The 20,544-nt window shown below is 43.6% G+C and overlaps 2 protein-coding genes across 5 annotated transcripts in view; both read left to right on the top strand.

The window, feature by feature from the left end:
• NARS2 (asparaginyl-tRNA synthetase 2, mitochondrial) overlaps positions 1 to 2,636 on the top strand; it is a 144,405-nt gene extending 141,769 nt beyond the window's left edge. For both annotated transcript variants that reach the window (XR_014231775.1, XM_082343369.1), the window contains one exon: positions 1,040 to 2,636. The gene's annotated coding sequence lies outside the window, so the exon portion shown is untranslated. The remainder of the gene's footprint in view (positions 1 to 1,039) is intronic.
• A 10,531-nt stretch (positions 2,637 to 13,167) lies between these two features.
• GAB2 (GRB2 associated binding protein 2) overlaps positions 13,168 to 20,544 on the top strand; it is a 178,930-nt gene continuing 171,553 nt past the window's right edge. For all 3 annotated transcript variants that reach the window (XM_082343341.1, XM_082343342.1, XM_082343340.1), the window contains exon 1: positions 13,168 to 13,439. In XM_082343341.1, coding sequence (XP_082199467.1) covers positions 13,365 to 13,439 — 75 coding nt within the window. In that variant the 5' untranslated portion in view covers positions 13,168 to 13,364. The remainder of the gene's footprint in view (positions 13,440 to 20,544) is intronic.

Raw genomic sequence — 20,544 nt, 5'->3', positions numbered from 1 at the left:
CTAGAATATACATAGGAAGGTAGATGAAAGAACTTTGATAGGAATTATTAATATCCTCCCCAAAGTGATCAACCTTTGATATTTCAAGATGATACTCTGAAAATAGAAACTTGGTGGGCCCCTGCAGCAAAGGTTTTTTTCGTGCTACAAATACACATGTACACAGCTAGAACTGTATTTTGCAGAACATGGCTTCTGCCACATGCAGAACCTTCTCTGCACTCTGGCTCAACAAGAACTGCTGGTTTGCTGTTTTCCAGTGATCCTAGATTTGAAAAATCTCTTAGAGATCATATCCCTTCCCCTGTATATGATGTATAAATTACCCTCCTCTGTATTTTTCCCAGTTCTACTAATTTACCCACTGAACCTTCAGTGGATTAAGAACTGTCTGTCTTAAGAGGTAACTTTTTTTTTAATCCTTGGAGAACTCTGATTGTGACCTGATAGTAACAGAGCCTGCCTCTCCATGGCATGCAAATATCATAAATTAGAAATAGCCACACACTTTCTTCTCCAGAATAGAATCTCTGTAGCTGCTCATTTGGGACAGTGTGTCCTTCCCTGAAGGGCTGCACCCCACTAGGGTGTTCACCAGGCAGAGTATCCTTAAAGTGGGCCTTTCTCTTAGTAGAGGAATGCTTCCTTTCACTGTCCACTCAGCTGCTGCCCAAGTGCCCTGTGATACCAGTCTTGATGTTAGAAGAGCTTAAAGTCTCCAGTGCCTCCTCCCTGTCTGTCTTACAGCCTATAGTAATCGTTCCTCCTCCTGTATCTGTAATACTGCTGAAAGATCTCAGAGTTTCAGAATGTTCAGGGCAGTACCAACCCCCTTTATTTGGGGATTGCAGAAATGGACTTGGGTCATATATAGATTTGTTGTTGAAGAACAGTAAGTTCCTTTACTGAAGATTTCTACTGATACTACATTTTCTTTGCATTGCCCCAAAAGGCAGAAACTGATTCCTTATCCAGTTAGGATACGGCTGGCCAACGATCTCTTTAAATGTAATTTCCATCTTCTACCTCTGCGTTGCAGGTTTTTGCATCAGGAAACTGTCGGGTCAGATTCCTGCCAGAAAATGTGCTGGATGTTTCGTGTCTTGGAAGGGGTATTAGACGTAGAGGGAGAAGACTCTGGTTTATGTCTGACACTCTACTTACCAGCTGTGGAACCTTGAGCAAGTTATTTTATCTCTGAGTTTGTATACGTATCTGCAAAATGAGGATAATATTTAACTTACAGAGTGTTGCGAGAAACGGTGAAGACTATGTGAAAGGGTTTCATAAGTTGACAACACTACATAAATGTAAGGTCTCCTAAGGGAATCCTTTTCAAAACAAAAATCTGTGTGAACTAAGATATTTATTGCATGTTGAATGAATATTTTATAGCCATAAAAATTATAAGAGAAAATGTGTTGAAAATTTTTTAAGTTGTACTTTGCAGTTATAACAGTGTAAAAGCTATGTACGTGGATTAGAAGCATATGGGAAAAAAAGGAATCAGCTGTTCCAGGAAGTGGAATTGAGCGACTTTTCTTTGAAAATCTCTGGCCTATTCAGTTCAGTTCAGTAGAGGCACTGTGCCAGGTTCGGTGCTCGATTCTGTGAATACAGAGAAAAATAGGATATGCTCCCACGTCTCAGGGACTCCCATTTTGTATAATCTTTGTTAAAGTGTATTATGTATAAGAATCACCTGGGGAGCTTGTTAAAAGTTCAGATTATCCTGATACCACCGTAGAACGTCTGTTCCACCCTAAAAGGTCTAGGATGGAACAGCGCACAGTTAGCGTTCTTTAAACAGTCACCCTGAGTGATTCTAATATAGGTGGTTTAATTTCACACTGTGAGAAACCTTCAGTGAGGTTCTAATGTTTTTATAGTAAAAAGTAATAATTACACAGATCTGCTCATTGAAGAATTTGATTGTTCTGTCTGGACCTTTTTTTTTTTTTTTTAATACTTAGATATACTTCTTTTTTTTTTTTAATAATTCTTTATTTTATTTATTTATTTTTGGCTGTGTTGGGTCTTCGTTTCTGTGCGAGGGCTTTCTCCAGTTGCGGCAAGCGGGGGCCACTCTTCATCACGGTGTGCGGGCCTCTCACTATCGCAGCCTCTCTTGTTGCAGAGCACAGGCTCCAGACGCGCAGGCTCAGTAGTTGTGGCTCACGGGCCTAGTTGCTCCGCGGCATGTGGGATCTTCCCAGACCAGGGCTCGAACCCATGTCCCCCGCATTGGCAGGCAGATTCTCAACCACTGCGCCACCAGGGAAGACCCTTTTTTTTAAATATATATATTTTTTTAATTTTATTTTTTTGGCTGCATTGGGTCTTCTTTGCAGCGCACTGGCTTTCTCTAATTGCAGTGAGCAGGGGCTACTCTTCATTGCGGTGTGCAGGCTTCTCATTGCGGTGGCTTCTCTTGTTGTGGAGCACGGGCTCTAGGCGCGCAGGCTTCAGTAGTTGTGGCACGTGGGCCCTAGAGCGCGCGGGCTTCAGTAGTTGCAGCACATGGGCGCAGTAGTTGCGGCGTATGGGCTCTCGGGTGCGTGGCCTTCTGTAGTTGTGGCACACGGGCTCAGTAGCTGTGGCATATGGGCTTAGTTGCTCTGCGGCATGTGGGCTCTTCCCGGACCAGGAACCCATGTCCCCTGCATTGGCAGACGGATTCTTAACCACTGTGCCACCAGGGAAGTCCCCTGTGTGGACCTTTGAGCTGGCTTCTGTGCCTCTATATCAAGCATGGGAAAGCCATCCTGCGGAGTGGTGTTGCTCTGGAACTCATGCGGCAGAGACCCTGCCACATCTCTCGACCTTTATCTCTTTGCCTCACTTCCTTTCTCTTCCACTACCTCTCCCATGTTTTTTCTCTGTGCATGTTTTTCTCTCCCACTCTGATTCCTCCTATGCCTGCAATACAGCAACATCCAGGTGCTTCCCCTTCCTTTCTCCACCCCTTCCCCCAACCAGACATGTCAACTTTATTGAAAAGAAACCCAACCTACTTCTAGTTTACTAACTTGTAGAGGAAGGCTCTTGTATCTAGTTAATGCTTCTCAGAAAACTTAGGAGTGGGCTATTCATGGATCAACAACCACAAAGGTACCATATGTGGACCTTTTGTGTCTTTATTTTGACTGGCATTTCACTCTTGATTAACTTTTTTCTAGTGGGTTAGCAGCCTTCAGCAGAGTCCTGTCCTGCCCATCAGGCTGGAGTGTGCCCTGCGTCCTGACAGAGCACTGCTTGTCTCCACATGCCTATGAACGGGCTTGGGTGGCTTTCTCAGGCTAGACACCTGTCACCTCTTAGTCACCTAGAATCAAAATATTAACAGCTCTAATCACACTGTCTGAGGCCATGAGGCTTTATTTCAAGAATGGTGACACTCCAAAATGCAGCTAGGATTTCTACATTTTCATGTGTTTATATTACTAGTGTTGGTGTTTATATGACTTGCACCTCTAGATACCAAGGGTTGGTCGGTGGCTTCCAGACGCCCTCCCTCCATTATGCTCCCTCAGAACCATATGAAAATACTGGTCCTCTTATGTTGTCATTTGTCTTCTCTGCCAGAACGTGAGCTCCATGAGAACAGGAGAGTGTATTTATCTTTGTATGTCCAGTGCCTTGGAGAGTATCTGGAACATAGAGGGTACTCATTAAATAACTCTTGAATGAATTAGGTATCAAAAATTAGGTGTCAAAAAAAAAGTAAATGTATCCATCAGACAAAAGGGAAATATTCCTTAAAAAATAATTCCCAAACTGACTTGCCCCCCTATATGTCTCTAAAATATTCCATAAATTGAATTTTTAAATTAGCCCTTTCAGCCTAAATCCAAGTCTGAAGCCACTGCCTGAACACAGAACAGAAAGTCAGGGATTGGGACTTCCCTGGTGGGGCAGTGGTTAAGAATCCACCTGCCAATGCAGGGGACACAGGTTCAAGCCCTGGTCCGGGAAGATCCCACATGCTGCAGAGCAACTAAGCCCGTGCGCCACAACTACTGAGCCTGTGCTCTAGAGCCCGTGAGCCACAACTAATGAGCCTGCGTGCCGCAACTACTGAAGCCCACATGCCTAGAGCCCGTGCTCCACAACAAGAGAAGCCACCGCAGTGAGGAGCCTGCACACCGCAAAGAAGATTAGCCCCAGCTCACCACAACTAGAGAAAACCCGCACGCAGCAACGAAGACCCAAAGCAGCCAAAAATAAATAAATAAATAATTAAAAAAAAAAAAAGTCAGGGATCAAAAGAAACTATGAGTTCAACTAGTAATTTGTCATTGTAATCTGTTACTGAAGGTGAGTTTCTAGGGCAACTCTCCGGCACTGCTTCTGGAGTACAGTGACTTAGTAGGCTTGTCAAGAACCTCTCCATGCTATTCATCATTACATAACCAGCACCTAGCCAAGTGCCTTGCACATAGTAGGTACTCAGTAAATATTTGTTGAATGAATTATTTGATTGGTGTAGGAAATTCAGAAGCAAGTCCTAAGACGAATTTAGTTGGAGTCGCTCATATTTTCAGTTAGTGTTTTTTTCCACCTTGCTCTCTAAATCTAGATAAGTTTCTTGCCTCAAAATTGTAGGAGCTACTGCTTACATCATCTAATTCAGCAAACGTTAATTGATGCCTACTCTGTGCCTCTCTGTGTGAGGCACCCAAAGACAAGGAAAACCCAAAGACAAGGAAAACCTGTACTGTGTGTCCCCATATAGGGGGGGACAAACTGATAATTTTGTTGGGCTGATAATTTCTCTGTGCTCCCACAATCCTTTGAACATACCTCTATTATAACATTGCCCACATACTACTATAGACATCTGCTTATCTATTTCTCTCCCCAGAGAGACTCTGAACTTCTTAAAACCTTGGTCTTACTCACCTTGGTATTCCTATGCTGAACTTGTCATAGTAGGTTCTCAGAAAATCTTTATTGAGAACTGAATAACATGGACTTCCATGGTGGTGCAGTGGTTAAGAATCCACCTGCCAATGCCGGGGACACAGGTTTGAGCCGTGGTCCGGAAGGATCCCACATGCTGCAGAGCAACTAGGCCCGTGCGCCACAACTGCTGAGCCTGCGCTCTGGAGCCCGCGAGCCACAACTGCTGAGGCCTGCGCACCTGGAACCCGTGCTCCGCGACAGGAGAGGCCACCACAATGAGAGGCCCGCGCACCGCAGCAAAGAGTGGCCCCTGCTCACCACAACTGGAGGGGGCCTGCGTGCAGCAACAAAGACCCAATGCAGCCAAAAAAACGAACCAAAAAAACACAACATTGTAAATCAACTATATTTCAGTAAAAATTATTTAAAACTTAAAAAAAAAACTGAATAACAAGTACATAAATAATCATTCCCAAGTAATATATATAAGAATATAAACATTTTGTACTTGAACAGAAATACATGCCTAAGTGTTTTCTGAGTTTCAAATGATAGATACTGGGTATGTCCTGCAAGAAACAAGATTGGTGTTCATTTCTCTCTTAAACACCTTTCAAGGTATCTAGTTAGTTATCGAACCCATCTTTCCTCTGAGAATTCCCCCACCCCTATCCTAGCCAGTAAATCCCCAGCAGACATATTGGGGATATGAGCTTCCCTTGCTGGTAGGACTAGGGATGGATACCTGACCCCAAATGGACCAGTCTCATTTTCTCTTAGAAAATTGGGGTTGAGAACACTAGAGAGTCTGGACTAGTTGCTTGAACCAGGAACATGTAAACTTAGGAGCTCTAAGACAAACATGTACCTTAAGAGACAGAAAGTCTGCAGAAAGAAAGAACTGAAGGCAAAATGCTCAGAGATGAAAAACCATATGGCCTCTGAGAGAGACAGACACACAAACTGGCTGCCTAGTTCTTGCTATATTTAGTCCTTGGTTGCTGCCCTTCCTGAGGCCACACTCAACTATTTCTTGGGTTCCATGGGATATACCTCTTTTTAAAACAAAAAAAAACAAAAAAACAGTAAATTCCCTATTGGGGCTTAAGCAAATTTTAAATGGGTATCTACTTTTACAACTAAAAGAAGACATTAGTACACCGTCTGACTTATGGAAAGAATTCTCCTTACTCTTTAAGCCTCATTACCTTTTCATCATACATTCTATTCTAGAATATTTGTTGATCAAGAAATTATTTAGAAGAGGAATTCCTGATAAGATGCAGGAAGGTAAGTGATGACTTCTTTGCTTTTCAAGTTTCTTGATACTTTTAAGTCACAAAAACAGAAATGAATGGAGACTTATTTACAGAGGGGATTGGATACACATCAGACCTTTTTTTGAACTACAAAATTGGATTAAAGTGGTTTTGAAGGACCAACACGTTTGGCAGCTTCCCAGGACATCTATTTCTGAAGATTCTGCTTTCCAGAACTGTTTAAGAATGGCTTTTGTCACAGGCCTTAGCTGTGTTTCAGACTAGCCAAAACTGAAAAGTGGGAAGAGACTAAATCAGAAAGTGTGTGTGCCTAGAGCAGCCCAAACCCTGCTGTTGGGCTGGCATAAACACTCATGGCCAGATCTCTCAAAGTAAGATAAAGACTTTGTTCTTCAGAAACAGTTCCAAATATGAAGTTATAATGATGTCTGCCAACATGTTTCTAACGACTCTAGGAAAAGAAAACAACAACAAGTAAGTTTCCAGCTCTTTTCTCAGTGGACACTGGACCTTGGAGAAGCTTGCATGTAATTTGACTGCAGCTACTTTCTGTTTTTAGTTAATTATGTTAAATGTGCCTCATAACTTCCAATCCCAGTGGGGCTGTCATTTAGAAGGGTGCTGGGGGGAAGCTGTTTTAATTCTGGCTTTTGTTTCAGCCACTAAATGTAATGCCACATGATTGTTGACCCAACAGTAATCCAGTTAAAAAACAGTCTACAGAGTTACTGCATCATCAAAATTAACCCTGATTACATCAAATTATGTTGAAACAGATCACAGCTGTTTGCCCTGTTGAAGCAACTGCTTGAGAGCTCATCCAGAAGATACATCTGGGTGTCATGAAGACACATTTTGGGTTTTATTTTTGTTTCTCAACATAAATGGAGGAGGGAAACACTCTGTTCCGCCCAGAGTGCTTGGTAGAGCTGAAAACCTTGTGATTCTCCAGAATTAAAAATCTTCATCATTCCAGAAGAGAAAAAAACCTGAGATCTCCTGTTTCAGTTTTCTATAGGAAGGATGTAAGAAGGAAATCCAAATCTGTTGAGTATTCCTCTTGTCGGCAAAAAGAAGTGGAACTGACTACAGAGAAGGACAGTGGGATTTTTTGTGGAGGGCTGTATGCAGTGGTATGCTGGGCTGGCTCATACCAGCCTGTGAGAATGGATTGTTAAGTTATGGAAAAATTTGCAAGCTGATTGCTAAAGAATAACGTTAAAATTAAATTATAATTAAAAGTGGAAAATAACAGGTATTGGAGACGAAGTGGACAGATTGGAACCCTCAAACATTGCTGGTAGGGATGTAAAATGATGTAACCACTGTGGGAAATAGTTAAAGAGTTCTGTAAAAAGTTAAACACAGAGTCACAGTATGATTCAGCAATTCAACTCCTAGTTATATAGCCAAGAGTATGATAACATAGGTTCACACAAAAACTTGTACATGAAGGTTCATAGCAAGATTATTCATAATAGTCAAAAAGTGGAAACAACTGAAATGTCTATCAACTGATGAATGGATAAATAAAATGTGGTACATGGATATAATGGAATATTATTCAGCCGTAAAGAGGAATGAAGAAAAACTGATATACATCAGAACATGGATGAACCTTGAAAACATTATACAAAGTGAAAAGTCAGACACAAAAGGCTATATAGTATATGATTCCGATTATATGAAATATCCAGAATTGGCAAATCCATAGAGACAGAAAGTAAATTAGTGGTTGCCAGGGGATGGGGTTGGGGGAATGAGGAGTGACTGCTAATGGACATGGAGTTTCTTTTGGGATGATGAGAATGTTTTGAATTAGCAGTGATATTTGCACAACTCGTGAATACACTAAAAAACACTGAGTTGTATACTTTAAAAGGGTGATGTTTATGGTATGTGAATGATACCTTAATTTAAAAATTAAGTCATATAAACTTACAGTTAAGTAAGTTATATAAAAACAAAGGGAATAAACAAAACTCATCAGTTACTAATTATTTTAATACATTTTACTATTATCTTTGCTCTTGGAGTTATGTCTATTGTATCTTTTTGATGGAAATACTAAAGGTGTATTACTGTGCTTCTCTTAACTCTGCATTCAGAGACATGAAGTTGATAGCTTGAAATTGTTTGGGGGGAAGAATTGTGGGAGGTTTAGTATTTGCCCCACAAAAATTGTCACATACTACCAATCAAGGCTACTACCACCACCAGAGAGCCGGGTTTTAAACTTTTACCAACACATCACTGGCTGTATAGGTCCAACACTCGTCTTGGATAACTGGTTAAAATTAGAGAGTTAGATGAGATAATCACCTGTGGCCTTTGGATCCCCAGCAAAACAAAGACTAGCAAACCTGCACAGCAACTATGCATGCATTTGGTGCAGAAGAAAGGGCATTTCTGGTCAGCTGTTGTATGAAACCCACTTTGAGTTAGGGAACATGATTCCTCCAGCCTTGCTAGTGTTGGTACAAGGGGTTAAGTGATAGAGCCTGGTAGAATTATCAAAACGAAGCCAGATATCAGATAAACCGCAAATGATATTAATTCTTAATCCCAGACAGGAGAGTATCTGGGGAACCTGTATGATAGATTTGGAAACCAAGGGTTAACAAGCGAAACTTCATAGAATTACCTCCAGCTGTTCAGCCCTTCCCATCAGGCTAGTCCCTGCGGTTTAAACACTTCAGCTGCTTATAGGTACCTTCACAGATACTATTATCTGGTGTGGATAATCAAAGAGTTCTAGATGCCCCAGGGGTCTATAGCTCCCACTTGGCATCCTTTAAGGGTTGGTTCCTTCATTCTCAAACATTTACTGAGCATCTATTTTGTGCCTGGCACCATGCTTGGAGGTTCTAGGGATACAAAAATGAGGAAGATGCAGTCCTGTCCTCAAGGAACTCACAGTTCCTTGACAAGGAAACAAATATTTGCAGTACAGTGTGATAACCCAGTTTATATAGGTGCAGTGTGAATCTAAGAATGAACAACTGTGTTGGGGATTGAAGACAGTGAATTTTAGGGAAAGGGGTCTTGACATATGTTCAAGACGTAATTCAAGGTAGGAGTACTCTCTGAAGGAAGTAAGGGGTGATCATGCAAAGTAGGGTTTGGAGTACTAAGGCACTTTCCCAGGGACCTTGACAGTCTTTGTTCTTCCAAGAATATGCTAATTGATTTTGCAGCATGATCTGTGGGTACACTGATATCACCACCTTGTCAGCAGAAATGTCCCAGGAGCCTATCTGCCCCGAAGCAATTAGCACAGGTTCTTATCCTTTACAAAGGAGAAACTGGGGAACGACTTAAACTTTTACTTTAAGAAAGCTTATTTCCAAAATGTCTCCCACTGGATGTAATGTCAAGCAACTCTCAGACAGGGAGGAAACCCAGTTCAGTCTTCAACCACACCCCAAGCCCGTTTCCAGATCTTAGTCCCAACCAGATGCCAAAAGTTGATTTGAGTAGGTGGGAGTAATTTGATTGAGGGAGCCAAGTGGGCTCAAAGCACCCAGGGGTTAAAGAGGCTCCCACCACAACATGCCTGAGAGACAAGTGTCCTGCAAGTCACCAGCTGAGGGGGCCCAGCTGGTCGTACTGACCTTGGCAAGCAGCACTCAGCTCTGAAATCAACCTGTCAACTAAATTGAAAGAGAGAAAAGGCAGAAGGGCTAGGACACAAACATTCATCCCCATCCCCAGTCCGATCCCTGACGTCAGGTAGCGTGGGCGGTATTAATCAGCCGGCCTGGTGTGCAATTGAGGACAGCTCTCCTTCCAGCCCTTCCAACTCGCTTCTGGGAGCGTGCCACCAGCCATGCACCTGCCACTGGCCACAAACCCTCAACTCCCAGACAGGCACGGATGCAGGCTGTCGCTGACGACACTCAAAGCCACAGTGCACCCTTTAGAACTCAGGCTTTGTGGGGGGGAGGGGCAGGAGCAAAGCGTGGTGCCCATGCTTTCCTCCCAGGTGTGCATTTCTCTAATCTGCAACGCTCCTCCAGAGAAACCCTCCTCGTAAGATGGGTCATTTCCTGGGGATTTAATGAGAATATAGAATTAATGGCCCAAAGCGCTCCTTGCAGCCGGTCATTAATTCCCCCAGGAAATACCGGTGGTCTTTAATCAAAATTGTCTAAATTATAGACTAGTGATGCATGTCCAGGGGAGGGGGGGGGCTGTCGTCCCAACTGGTTCCGATAGATGGCGCCGATCTTCATGTAAATAAACCATTCAAAAAATTTGTTTTCCATTTCTCTCCAGTGAAAACCAAGGAGCATTAAAAAACAAAACAAAACAAAAAAACAGCAGGGAGTGGAGAGGACTTAATAAAGGCCCAGAAGCCCAGACAGGAACGTTCTATCCGAAGGCTGTTTCCAGGCCTGGCACGTACCTCAGGCTCAGAAGACTGAGCCACACGGGGGTGCAGCCCGGGACCTCAGCAGCAGTCCCTCCGCCGAAGAGCAGCCTGAGCTGGGTGCTGGCAACTGAGTAATAAAAAAGGTTGGGGGATGGGGGTAGACCAGCAAGAAGAGCCCCTTCCTCTAAACTTTGGGGAAGGAAGGCTGTGTTCAGAGAAGATGTCTGAAGTTGATACTCTGTTGTATTTCAAGGCCCCTCCTGTCATTGGCTTCAAAACATCAAACATGTTTCCACATGAAATTGTAAATAATATTGGCGGGGGGCGTCTTTTGCTAAACAAAATAAGACCCTCAAGAGTTTCTGGCCGAGGAGTTCCCTGGTGGCGCAGTGGTTGGGAGTCCACCTGCTACTTCGGCGGAAATGGGTTCGAGCCCTGGTCTGGGAAGATCCCACATGCCGCGGAGCAACTAAGCTCGTGAGCCACAGCTACTGAGCCTGCGCGTCTGGAGCCCGTGCTCCACAATAAGAAAAGCCACCGCAATTAGAAGCCTGCGCACCGCAACGAAGAGTAGCCCCCGCTCGCCGCAACTACAGAAAGCCCGCGTGCAGCAACGAGGACCCAACGCAGCGAAAAATAAATAAATAAATAAATAAATAAACAAACTCTATTCATTAAAAAAAAGAAAAAGTTTCTGGCCGAGTGCAGCCCAACGCCCAACTAACCATTGCTGAACGGTCTCCCAGTCTGTCTTGAATCATATAACTATTAAAAGATACGTAATAGAAGACTACTCTTCTAGGGAAAGAGGGCCCGTGTATGCCTGACTTGTATCACAAACCTCAGCTGCAAATAAGCCGTGCAGATTTCTCAGACTCTGCAATCCCTGAGACTTGGCACCATGACTCAGAAGTGAATGAAGTCAGATGATTGCTTTATTTTGGTCCGGAGTCACCGCCTCCTGATTGATTTGGCAGGCTTTGAATATTTTGATATTTGTCTCACGGGTTTTAAGGTACTTAAAGCCAGAGATTAAAATGGCCATAATTCTGGTGGTGGCCCTTATATGAGGCTTAAGGATCCCTCAGTTGGAAGGCTAAGAGGCTCTGGTTCCAGCTATAGCCTGACTGTTCTGGTTTTACATGCAATCCAGTAGCACACCGGATAGTGAAGAAAGTCGGTGAAATATTGGGTCCAGGGTTGCTGATCTCTAAACCCTCCCGGGGGCTTAGAAGATCTATGCATATAGTAAAGAATTAGCTTTTACGGACTGATTGAAGTGGTTGAGCTTTCCCCAACCCAGTGAAGATCTGTAAAATGAGAAGGATGTCCAACTGTTTGAAACAACTAGGTTTGCTGCACAGAGATAGGGAAATGAACAAAACAGCCTTAAAGTTGTACGCGGAATGTGAGGTGCTGCTGATTCTACTCATCTGCCCGCAGCGGTTCCCTATTGATATAATGGGTTACTATCCACTTTTCAAAGAAGCTGGGGGGAGGACCTCCCTTTTAATGCTGCTTGTAAAAGTACTTTGTGAGTTGAAAAGAGCCCTTACCAAAGGTTTCTGGCGTTTTTTCCCCCTCTATCTACCATGCCGACCGCATTGCTCGATTTGTCAGGTGTGTGCTTCCGCATGCTTTATCTCAGTTAAGTCTCACCACAACACAGTAAGAGGCATCTGTATCATGTGAGCCCGAGAGAGTTCTCATAACCTGTGTCAGTAAGTTGGAGCTCTGAGGAATTTTGACCCCTATTTCTTGTTCTACACCACCTTGCCTTCCAATTAACTATGAAATAGTACATTGACTCATTTTTGCTTCCTTGATTCTGCAAATCGTTAAGAATTTTCTTGTACTGAATTGTTTTTCCCAGAGGCAGTGTGGGAGCCAGCTGGACTTTATTTTCTGGTAATAAGAGGACCTTAAATTGCTTTAATGCAGCCATTAAAGCAATTCTCCCACTTTAAATAGCAGATGAGCAGGACCACCCCCAACCCCGATCCACCGCCCAGAATTAGAAAGTTGACTGCATTGCAAAGGCTTTGGGACCTTAGGCTATCTATAAAATGGGAATAATACTGCCCACCCAATTTGGAGATTTGTGACGACAATCATGTAAGCAAGGAATGTAAAAGTGCCCAGCACGTAGTAGCCTGTTTTCTTCTTTCCGTCTCCCACCAAGGGAGCGAAAGAGTTGCAACTGTTGCTGGGAAGCGGATCACTAATTTCAGCCAGAACCTGACCCACAGAAACCTGAAACTCAGGGAATGGATAGGAAACGGGATCAGCCCTCGGGTCCCTTCCTGACGACCCCTGTGAAAAATCGATTCACGCTCGAGGCCGCGCAGTCCCTTCCCCTCACCCCACCCCCACCAGGGGCGCGGCCGACTGCCCCGCTAACTGCTTGAGGCTTCGGGAAAAAGCCAGACCCTGGGGGCGCGGCCGGCCGCAGGCGTCCTTGCGAACCTCGGTCCTCTGGAGTCCAAAGGCGCGAGGCGCTGTTTGCGTCTTTGAAGGCGGCCCGCCCGGGGGCGCGGCGGGCTGTGGGCGTGGCGAGCGCGCGCCGCCCTTCCTGCCGGGGCGCCCCCACCGCGGCCGGACTGGGAGAGCGCGCGGGTGCGCGCGGGGAGAGCGGGCGCGCGCGAGGCAGCCGGGCCGCGCCGCCTAGTCCTCGCCCCGCGGCCGCCGGCCGCCCCGGCCCCTCCCCTCCCCCGCGAGCTGCGCACCGCCGGCCGGCTGACCCCTCGGCCCGCGCCCGCGCCCTTGTCCGCCGACCCCGCGGCGGGCTCCAGGCGGCCGACAGCATGAGCGGCGGCGGCGACGTAGTGTGCACCGGCTGGCTGAGGAAATCGCCCCCCGAGAAGAAGTTGAGGCGCTATGTGAGTGCGGGCGGGAGCGGGTGCGGCCGCCGAGGGCGCGAGCGGGGGGCGCTCCGCGGCCTGCCGAGGGGCTGGGGGCTCCGGGAGGGACGGCGCCGACGGGGAGGGCGAGCCCCGGGGAAGGGGGGTGGGGTGCGAGGAGCTGCCGGCGGGTCCCGCGGCTCGGGGCTGTGTGAGGCTCCTGCACACCTGTCACAGGTGCGCTGCGAGGGGCGGGGCGGGCCGGCGACCAGGTTGAGGTTGCGGCTTGTTCTCCGCGGGTCGGGCGCGGCGGCGACGCCTCTCTAGCCAGCCCCCCTGTAAAACTAAATCCAGTATTGAAGTTTGTATTAGATTGTTTTTGGAGACCGAAAGAGTTGATTCCCGGGGCTGGGGGACCATACTAACGCCGAGCGGCTCCAGCCTGCGGGGCTGGGGGTAAAGGGGGGCGTAGGCTGTGGGGCCGCGCAGCCCGCCCCCCACAAAGGGCGAGGCGCCTCACACCCTTTCCCCCTTCCCTTTCTCTGACCGCCCCTCCCGGTGGCCGCCTGCTTCCTTCCAGTCCACAGCCTCTGCATCATGGGCAGCGTCAGCAGCATGTGCAGTCCTTGTATTAAGTGACTCATTTGTTTGTCCCCCTTCTTTCCCTTTATTCCGTGTGCCTCTCACATGCATCCCCCCACCCAACCCCCCCCCGATGGTGACACTGCAGTTTGGTCTGCTACAACTGGCCCGGGTTTTGTGTTGTGCAGTCCTTGGGGTCTGGGGTCGGGAGAGTTCAAGGTTCTCAGTTGCCAGGTGGTGCTAACCGACAGTGTTTACCGAAATTGCTGGGACAGCCTCTCCTTTCTAAGTGAGAAGCTGGCAACATCCTGGAGAAGGTCGTACAGCCTGGTGTGAGCGGTGAAGAGGTCTGGCTTTTTTTTTTCCCCCCCTCCACCAGAAGATGCCTTGCTTGGTGGGGTCAAAGTACAAGATGGTGCCAGTTACTGAGAATTGGCTGAAATCAGTCCTGGGCTATTCGACTGAGTTTGGAAATGGAATTAAGATCCCTAAAAGATGTCCCGGTCTCCCATCCTCTCCTCTTCCCTTCCTATGAAATGCCCTTGTTAAACTGACTCTCGGTGCTGGACTCCCTGGGATCATTCCCACAGCATGGAAGTGAGCTGTTGCCTTCCAGCTGCAGTGCATCAAGGGAGCTCTGAATAGACCCTGCCCTCTGTCAGCTGCACCAGTGGCTGTCCATGGGGGGAGAGGCAAAAGCTTACCAGTTTCCTGTCTTGGCTCCCCAGATCAGAACCAAGGGACTTCTGGCCTCTGGATTGAGGAAGTGACATTCTGTTTTTCAAAGGAAGTGTGGTTGGGAGTGCAAGTGAGTGTGTATGTAAATGAAGTCAGGCTCTTATTTAGATCATTTGCTGGGGGGTGGGGGGAACCTCAGGATTTAGCACATGACTTTTTAAAGTGGACATAGATTTTAAATATAGTAGGGATGATACAATGAAGTGTTCATCTCAGTTTTAAAGCTCATTTTCAGAGACGTCCATGTAGCCAAAGAACTATAATTGTTAAGAAAGAAGCTTTTCTCCTCTTGAGGGCCATATCAGTTCATTAGGAAAGGTGAATTTTTATATTAGGTTAATATAAAACTATTAATGTTGGTAATGCTATTAATGTTTTTACAACTATAAAGCAAAAACAAAAATCTCTGGCCCCAAAGAGCTTCTGAAGACTATCAATAAAAGTGTAATACCATTCCATACCACCTACTGGAATAAAGTATCCAGTAAAAATGTGACTCTTAATTGTCAAGTTAAAACACTACCCTAAACAACCTTGAAACTTTGTTTTGAAACAGTTTGCAAACACATTGACACTGTATCTACATTGACAGATGACTACTTCAACTCTATCACCCAGACTCTCTTTATGATCCACTTCTTGGGTATTTTTGTTCCCAGGCAACTTTAGCTCAAAATAAACGGGTTCAGAGGCTTTGGGGTCAACCATCTTTTTCTCTCATTTGAAGTACTTGACAGCCTATAGTCATAAGATGACCTCAGCCTTTTCCCATCTCCCTCGCAGCTCCAGCCCGTAAGACCAAACTAGTAACAGCTTTTCTTAGACTAGGGTGTGATGTGTTCCATTGGTATGAATGGAAGTCTCCCCTACTGTGGAAGTTCACTTCCCTTAGTTGAAACTGAGCTGGTTTGTGTAACCCTAAACTCTTGGGGAACAGTCTTCCCATACATCTTCTTTTCTTTGAGGGTTTTGAGAATTTCTGTTTTAAGTTAGAACCTCTGTCAGCTCCCTCTGTTCGTTAGAGGCCCAAGTTCACTAGAACCAAACTAGGAAATTTCCTAGCCCCATTGCTAAATACACACCCCCAAACTGCTGCTTATTCTGGTATATATAATAGCCATGTGGTATGACAGATTGATAAATCTTCATTATAAGAATGTATCAAGAATCTGAAACAACGAGAAAAGAAGTTTATGAAATGTATTACAACTATTTAAAAAATTTTTTTTAAAAACCTACTTCTTTTTTATCAATAATTTGGGGAGGAGGTAGGTGTAGGAGTAAAAAAAAATAATAATAACTTAAAGAAGCTATGGCAAATGTTACCAGGATTAGCTTTGGGGATTTCTTCATCGATGTCTTTTCTAATTTATTAATTGTAAGTGTAAAAGGTCTATTCAGTATTTGCTGTGTGCCCTGGAGGAATTACAAAAAAAATGACCTCTGGAAAATGGTGAGTGTTGCCTCTGGGGCATCACTGTATGATTGCAGTGGGAGGCTGGCAGAAGGAACAGCCCTCCCATCATGCTGCAATGTGCATGTATATATGTGTGCATGCGTGCATGTGCACAGGTGTGAACACACACATGTATACATGTATATAAAGCTGAAACCAGATCTTCTTGAGGAAAAAATACTTTGTGACACACACTGCCCTGTAATTTTCTATTATTTTCAGAGTTAAAAAATTTAGGGGAAAAGATTGGCGGCAGCACTGCCCCCTAGTGGCTAATTTGGAGAAAGTTGTGTGTTGATTCTAAAGAACAATGGAATTAAGAAAACTTTATTTGTTGAATAAGCTCATTTATTAAATATATGTGTCCCAGGCAGTGGATTAGATTCTGGGAGTAAAGGTTAATCCATCCCTTCAGTCTTAGCGGATGACATTGCCTTCTTCTTCACAAAGAAGATTGAAGCTATTAGGGAGTAGCTGTCAGCACATACTGTGACCAAATTTCCAAATTTACCTGTATCCACATGGTTCCTTATCTTTTTCTGACTTCTCAGAGTAGAAGTGCTATTTCTAACTGATTATCATTTTAATAGCCATCTGTTGAGCATTTACCTGTGCCAAGCACTATGCTTAGACCATTCACCTCTTAATTTAATCAGTTCAGCCCTAAGAAAAAGGAAGCAACTTGCCCAACATCACCTAGCTTTGTCCCAAAGCCTGAGCTTTTTTTAAAATTTAACTTTATTTTCGGGTAATTGTAGAAGCTATGTAGTTGTAAAAATAGTGAAGAGATAACCCATGTACCCTTTACCCAGTTTCTCCTAATGGTAACTTCTTGCAAAATTATAGTACAATGAGATAATCAATATATTGACAGTGATACAGTCAAGATATAGGACATTTCCATCAGCACATGATCCCTTATGTTGCCCTTTTATGGTCACATCCTCTACCATCCCACACCCACCACATCCTTAACCCGTGATAATCACTAATCTCTTCTCCATTTTAATATATTATTATTTCAAGAGTGTTATGTAAATCATTCATACAATACATAACTTTTTGGGGTTGGCTTTTTTCATCCAGCATATTTCTCTGGAGATTCATCCAAGTTCTTGTATGTATCACTTGTTCATTCTTTATTATTGCTGAGCAATGTTCCACAGTATGGATGTACTACAGTTCATTTGTTTAACTGTTTACCCATTGGTTTTAATTTACATTTCCCTATGACCAATGATGTTGAATATCTTTTCATATGATTATTTGCCATCTGTATATTCTCTTTGGTCAAATGTCTCTCTTCAAGTCTTTAGTCCATTTTCTATTTGGATTGTTTGCCTTTTTTTACTGTTGAGTTTTGAGGGTTCTCCATATGCTCAAGATACCAGTCCTCATCAAATAATGTAGTTTGCAAATATTTTCTCCCAGTCTGAAGCTTGTCTTTTCATCCACTTAACAAGGTCTTTCCAGAGCAAAATGTTTTGATTTGGATAAAGTTCATTTTACCAATTTTACATTTTATGGGTTGTATTATTTTGGTCAAATGTAGGAACTCTTTGCCTAGCCCAGTTGCAGAGATTTTCTCCGTGTTTTTCCTCCCAAATATTTTATGGTTTCATATTTTTCATTTAAGTCCATGATCTGTTTTAAGTTGATTTTTGTATAAGATGTGAAACTTAGATTGAGGTTTTACTTTATTCATTGGTAGTAGTAGTAGTACTTGGCAATGGATGCCTGATTGCTCCAACACCGTTTGTCAACCAGGCTGTGCTGCCTTCATTGAATTGCTTGTGCACCTTTGTCATAAAGCAGTTGGGCAATTTGTGTGGGCCTACTTCTGGGTTCTCTGTACTGATGCATCGTCCCATGTGTCTGTCCCTCTGCAATACCACATACTTTTGATAACTCTAGCTTTTTGATGAGTCTTCAAATCTGGTAGACTGATTCCTCTGCTTTATTCTTGATCAGATTATTCTTAAATTTTCCTGAAAGGTAAATTTGAAAAGTCAGCACATCAGAAAATTTGAACAATATTAAAGTATAAATAAAAATTACCTGAAATCCTATTATCCTTGAATTTTTCTTTAAACTTGTCTTCTCGACAGAGAATGTGAATGTAACAAATATAATTTAGTTCAGTAATTTATCAAGCAGCCATTATGTGCCAAGCACTCAAATTCTGGGACTACAAAGAAGAAAAAGAAAGGGTTCCTTGAGAGATGGCCCTAACTAGAAGTAAGCCAAGAGAAGAAAGCTTTCCAGCCAGAGAGACCACTGACAGTGGAGGCCAGGTGGCAAGGGCCTGAAGAGTGTGTGCAGGACACTAAAAACAGTTTGGTGTTGCTGGACCGTCAGCAGGATGATGGAAGTAGTGGGCTATGAGACTGGAGAGGTAGGCAAGAGAGAACATGCAGGCTGGTAAGAAGAGCGGACAAGTTAAAATGGTCAACAGTGCACGAAAAGGTGCTCAGCATCAGCAGTCATTAGGGAAACGCAAATCAAAACCATAATGAGTTATCACTTCACACCTGTTAGAATGGCTGTCCTCAAAAAGACAAGAGATAACAAGTGTTGGCAAGGATGTAGAGAAAAGGGAACCCTTGTTGCACCGTTGGTGGGAATGCAGATTGTTGCAGCCACTATGGAAAACAGTATGGAGGGTCCTCAAAAAACTAAAAATAGAACTGTCACATGATCCAACAATTCCACTTCTGAGTATATATCCAAAGGAAGTGAAAATAGAGTATTGAAGAAATATCTACACCACAGCGTTCGTTGCAGCATTATTCACACTAGCCAAGATAAGGAAACAACCCAAGTGTCTATGAATGATGAATGGATAAAGAAGATGTGAAAAAAAAAATATATATATATATACACACACATATACATACATACATACATACACACACAATGCAATAATATTCAGCCATGAGAGAGAAGGAAATTCTGCCATTTGCAGCAAACTGAATGGACCCTGAGGGCATTATGCTGAGTGAAATAAATCAGAGAAAGACAAATATTGCATGATATCACTTACGTGGGGAATCTAAAAAAGACAAACTTAAAGAAATAGTAGAAGAGTGGCTACCAGAGGCTAGGGAATGGGAAAATTGAAGAGATGTTAATCAAAGGGTACAAACTTCCAATTAGAAGATGAATAACTTCTAGAGATCTAATGCGCAGCATTGTAATTTTAGTTACTGTATTGTACACTTGAAAATTGCTAAAAGAGTAGATCTTAAATGTTCTCACCACAAAAGAGAATTATGTGATGTGAATGGGAGTATTAGCTAAAGCTACAGTGATAATCATATGAATGTATATGAATGTAGCAAATCGACATGTTGTACACCTTAAACTTACACAATGTTATATGTCAATTATTTCTCAATAAAGCTGGGGAGAAAAATGAACAGGGGAGAAGGAGGTCTTCAGAAACTAGAGTGAATTGAAGATTTGTTTCTAGACCATCCTAAGCAGCCAGGGCTTTATACCAACATATTTGAGTAAACAAATGCTCTTTCTGGTCCCAATTCCTGGGACAGATAGCCATATGGAAATTCCTTTTAGCAGCTTTCTGTTCTGTGGTCCTAATCACTGGATTGATTCTTCGATTGTGTTCGCAACATCAAAGAGACTGCTCTGTTCCAGGGCCAGTCTCCTGAGCGTCTTGTCACTAGCATTGGGTCAGAATTTCTCATTTGGAAGCAACCCTTATGTCTATCAGCAGATGAATGGATAAATAAAATATGGATGTACATGCAATGGAATATTGTTCATCCTTAAAAAAGAAGGAAATTTTTATACGTGGACTTACTACAAAATGGATGAACCTCCGTGACATTATGCTAAGTAAAGTAAGCCAATCGCAGAAAGAAAAATATTGTGTGATTCCACTTCAGTGAAGTACCTAGAGGAATCAAATTCATAGAGACTTGCCAGGAACTGGGAGGAGGGAAGAATAGGGAGCTGTTGTTTAATGGGTACAGAGTTTGGGTTTTGCAAGATGAAAGGTTCTTGAGATGGATGTTGGTGATGGTAGCACAACAATGTGAATATTTAATGCCACTGAACGATACACTTTAAAATGGTTAAGATGGTAGATTTTATGTTATATGTATTTTTCCACATATTAAAAAGAAGAAATGCCTCATTTGTTAGTACTTGGCCCTGCTAATACTTTAGTCCAAGAGAAAACACAGGATGGAATTGCCGCAGCCTTGAATGATAATGGAATATACAGCTACCCCTCCCCCAGCTTTATGCTTGCTTCTTTTTTTTTTAATTAATTAATTAATTTATTTATTTTTGGCTGTGTTGGGTCTTCATTTCTGTGCAAGGGCTTTCTCCAGTTGCGGCAAG

Source organism: Balaenoptera borealis, assembly GCF_965194805.1.
Source record: "Balaenoptera borealis genome assembly, chromosome: 11".
NCBI lineage: Eukaryota > Metazoa > Chordata > Mammalia > Artiodactyla > Balaenopteridae > Balaenoptera > Balaenoptera borealis.
Note: the sequence above shows the minus strand (reverse complement) of the source record. Positions and strands in the feature narration are given on the sequence as shown.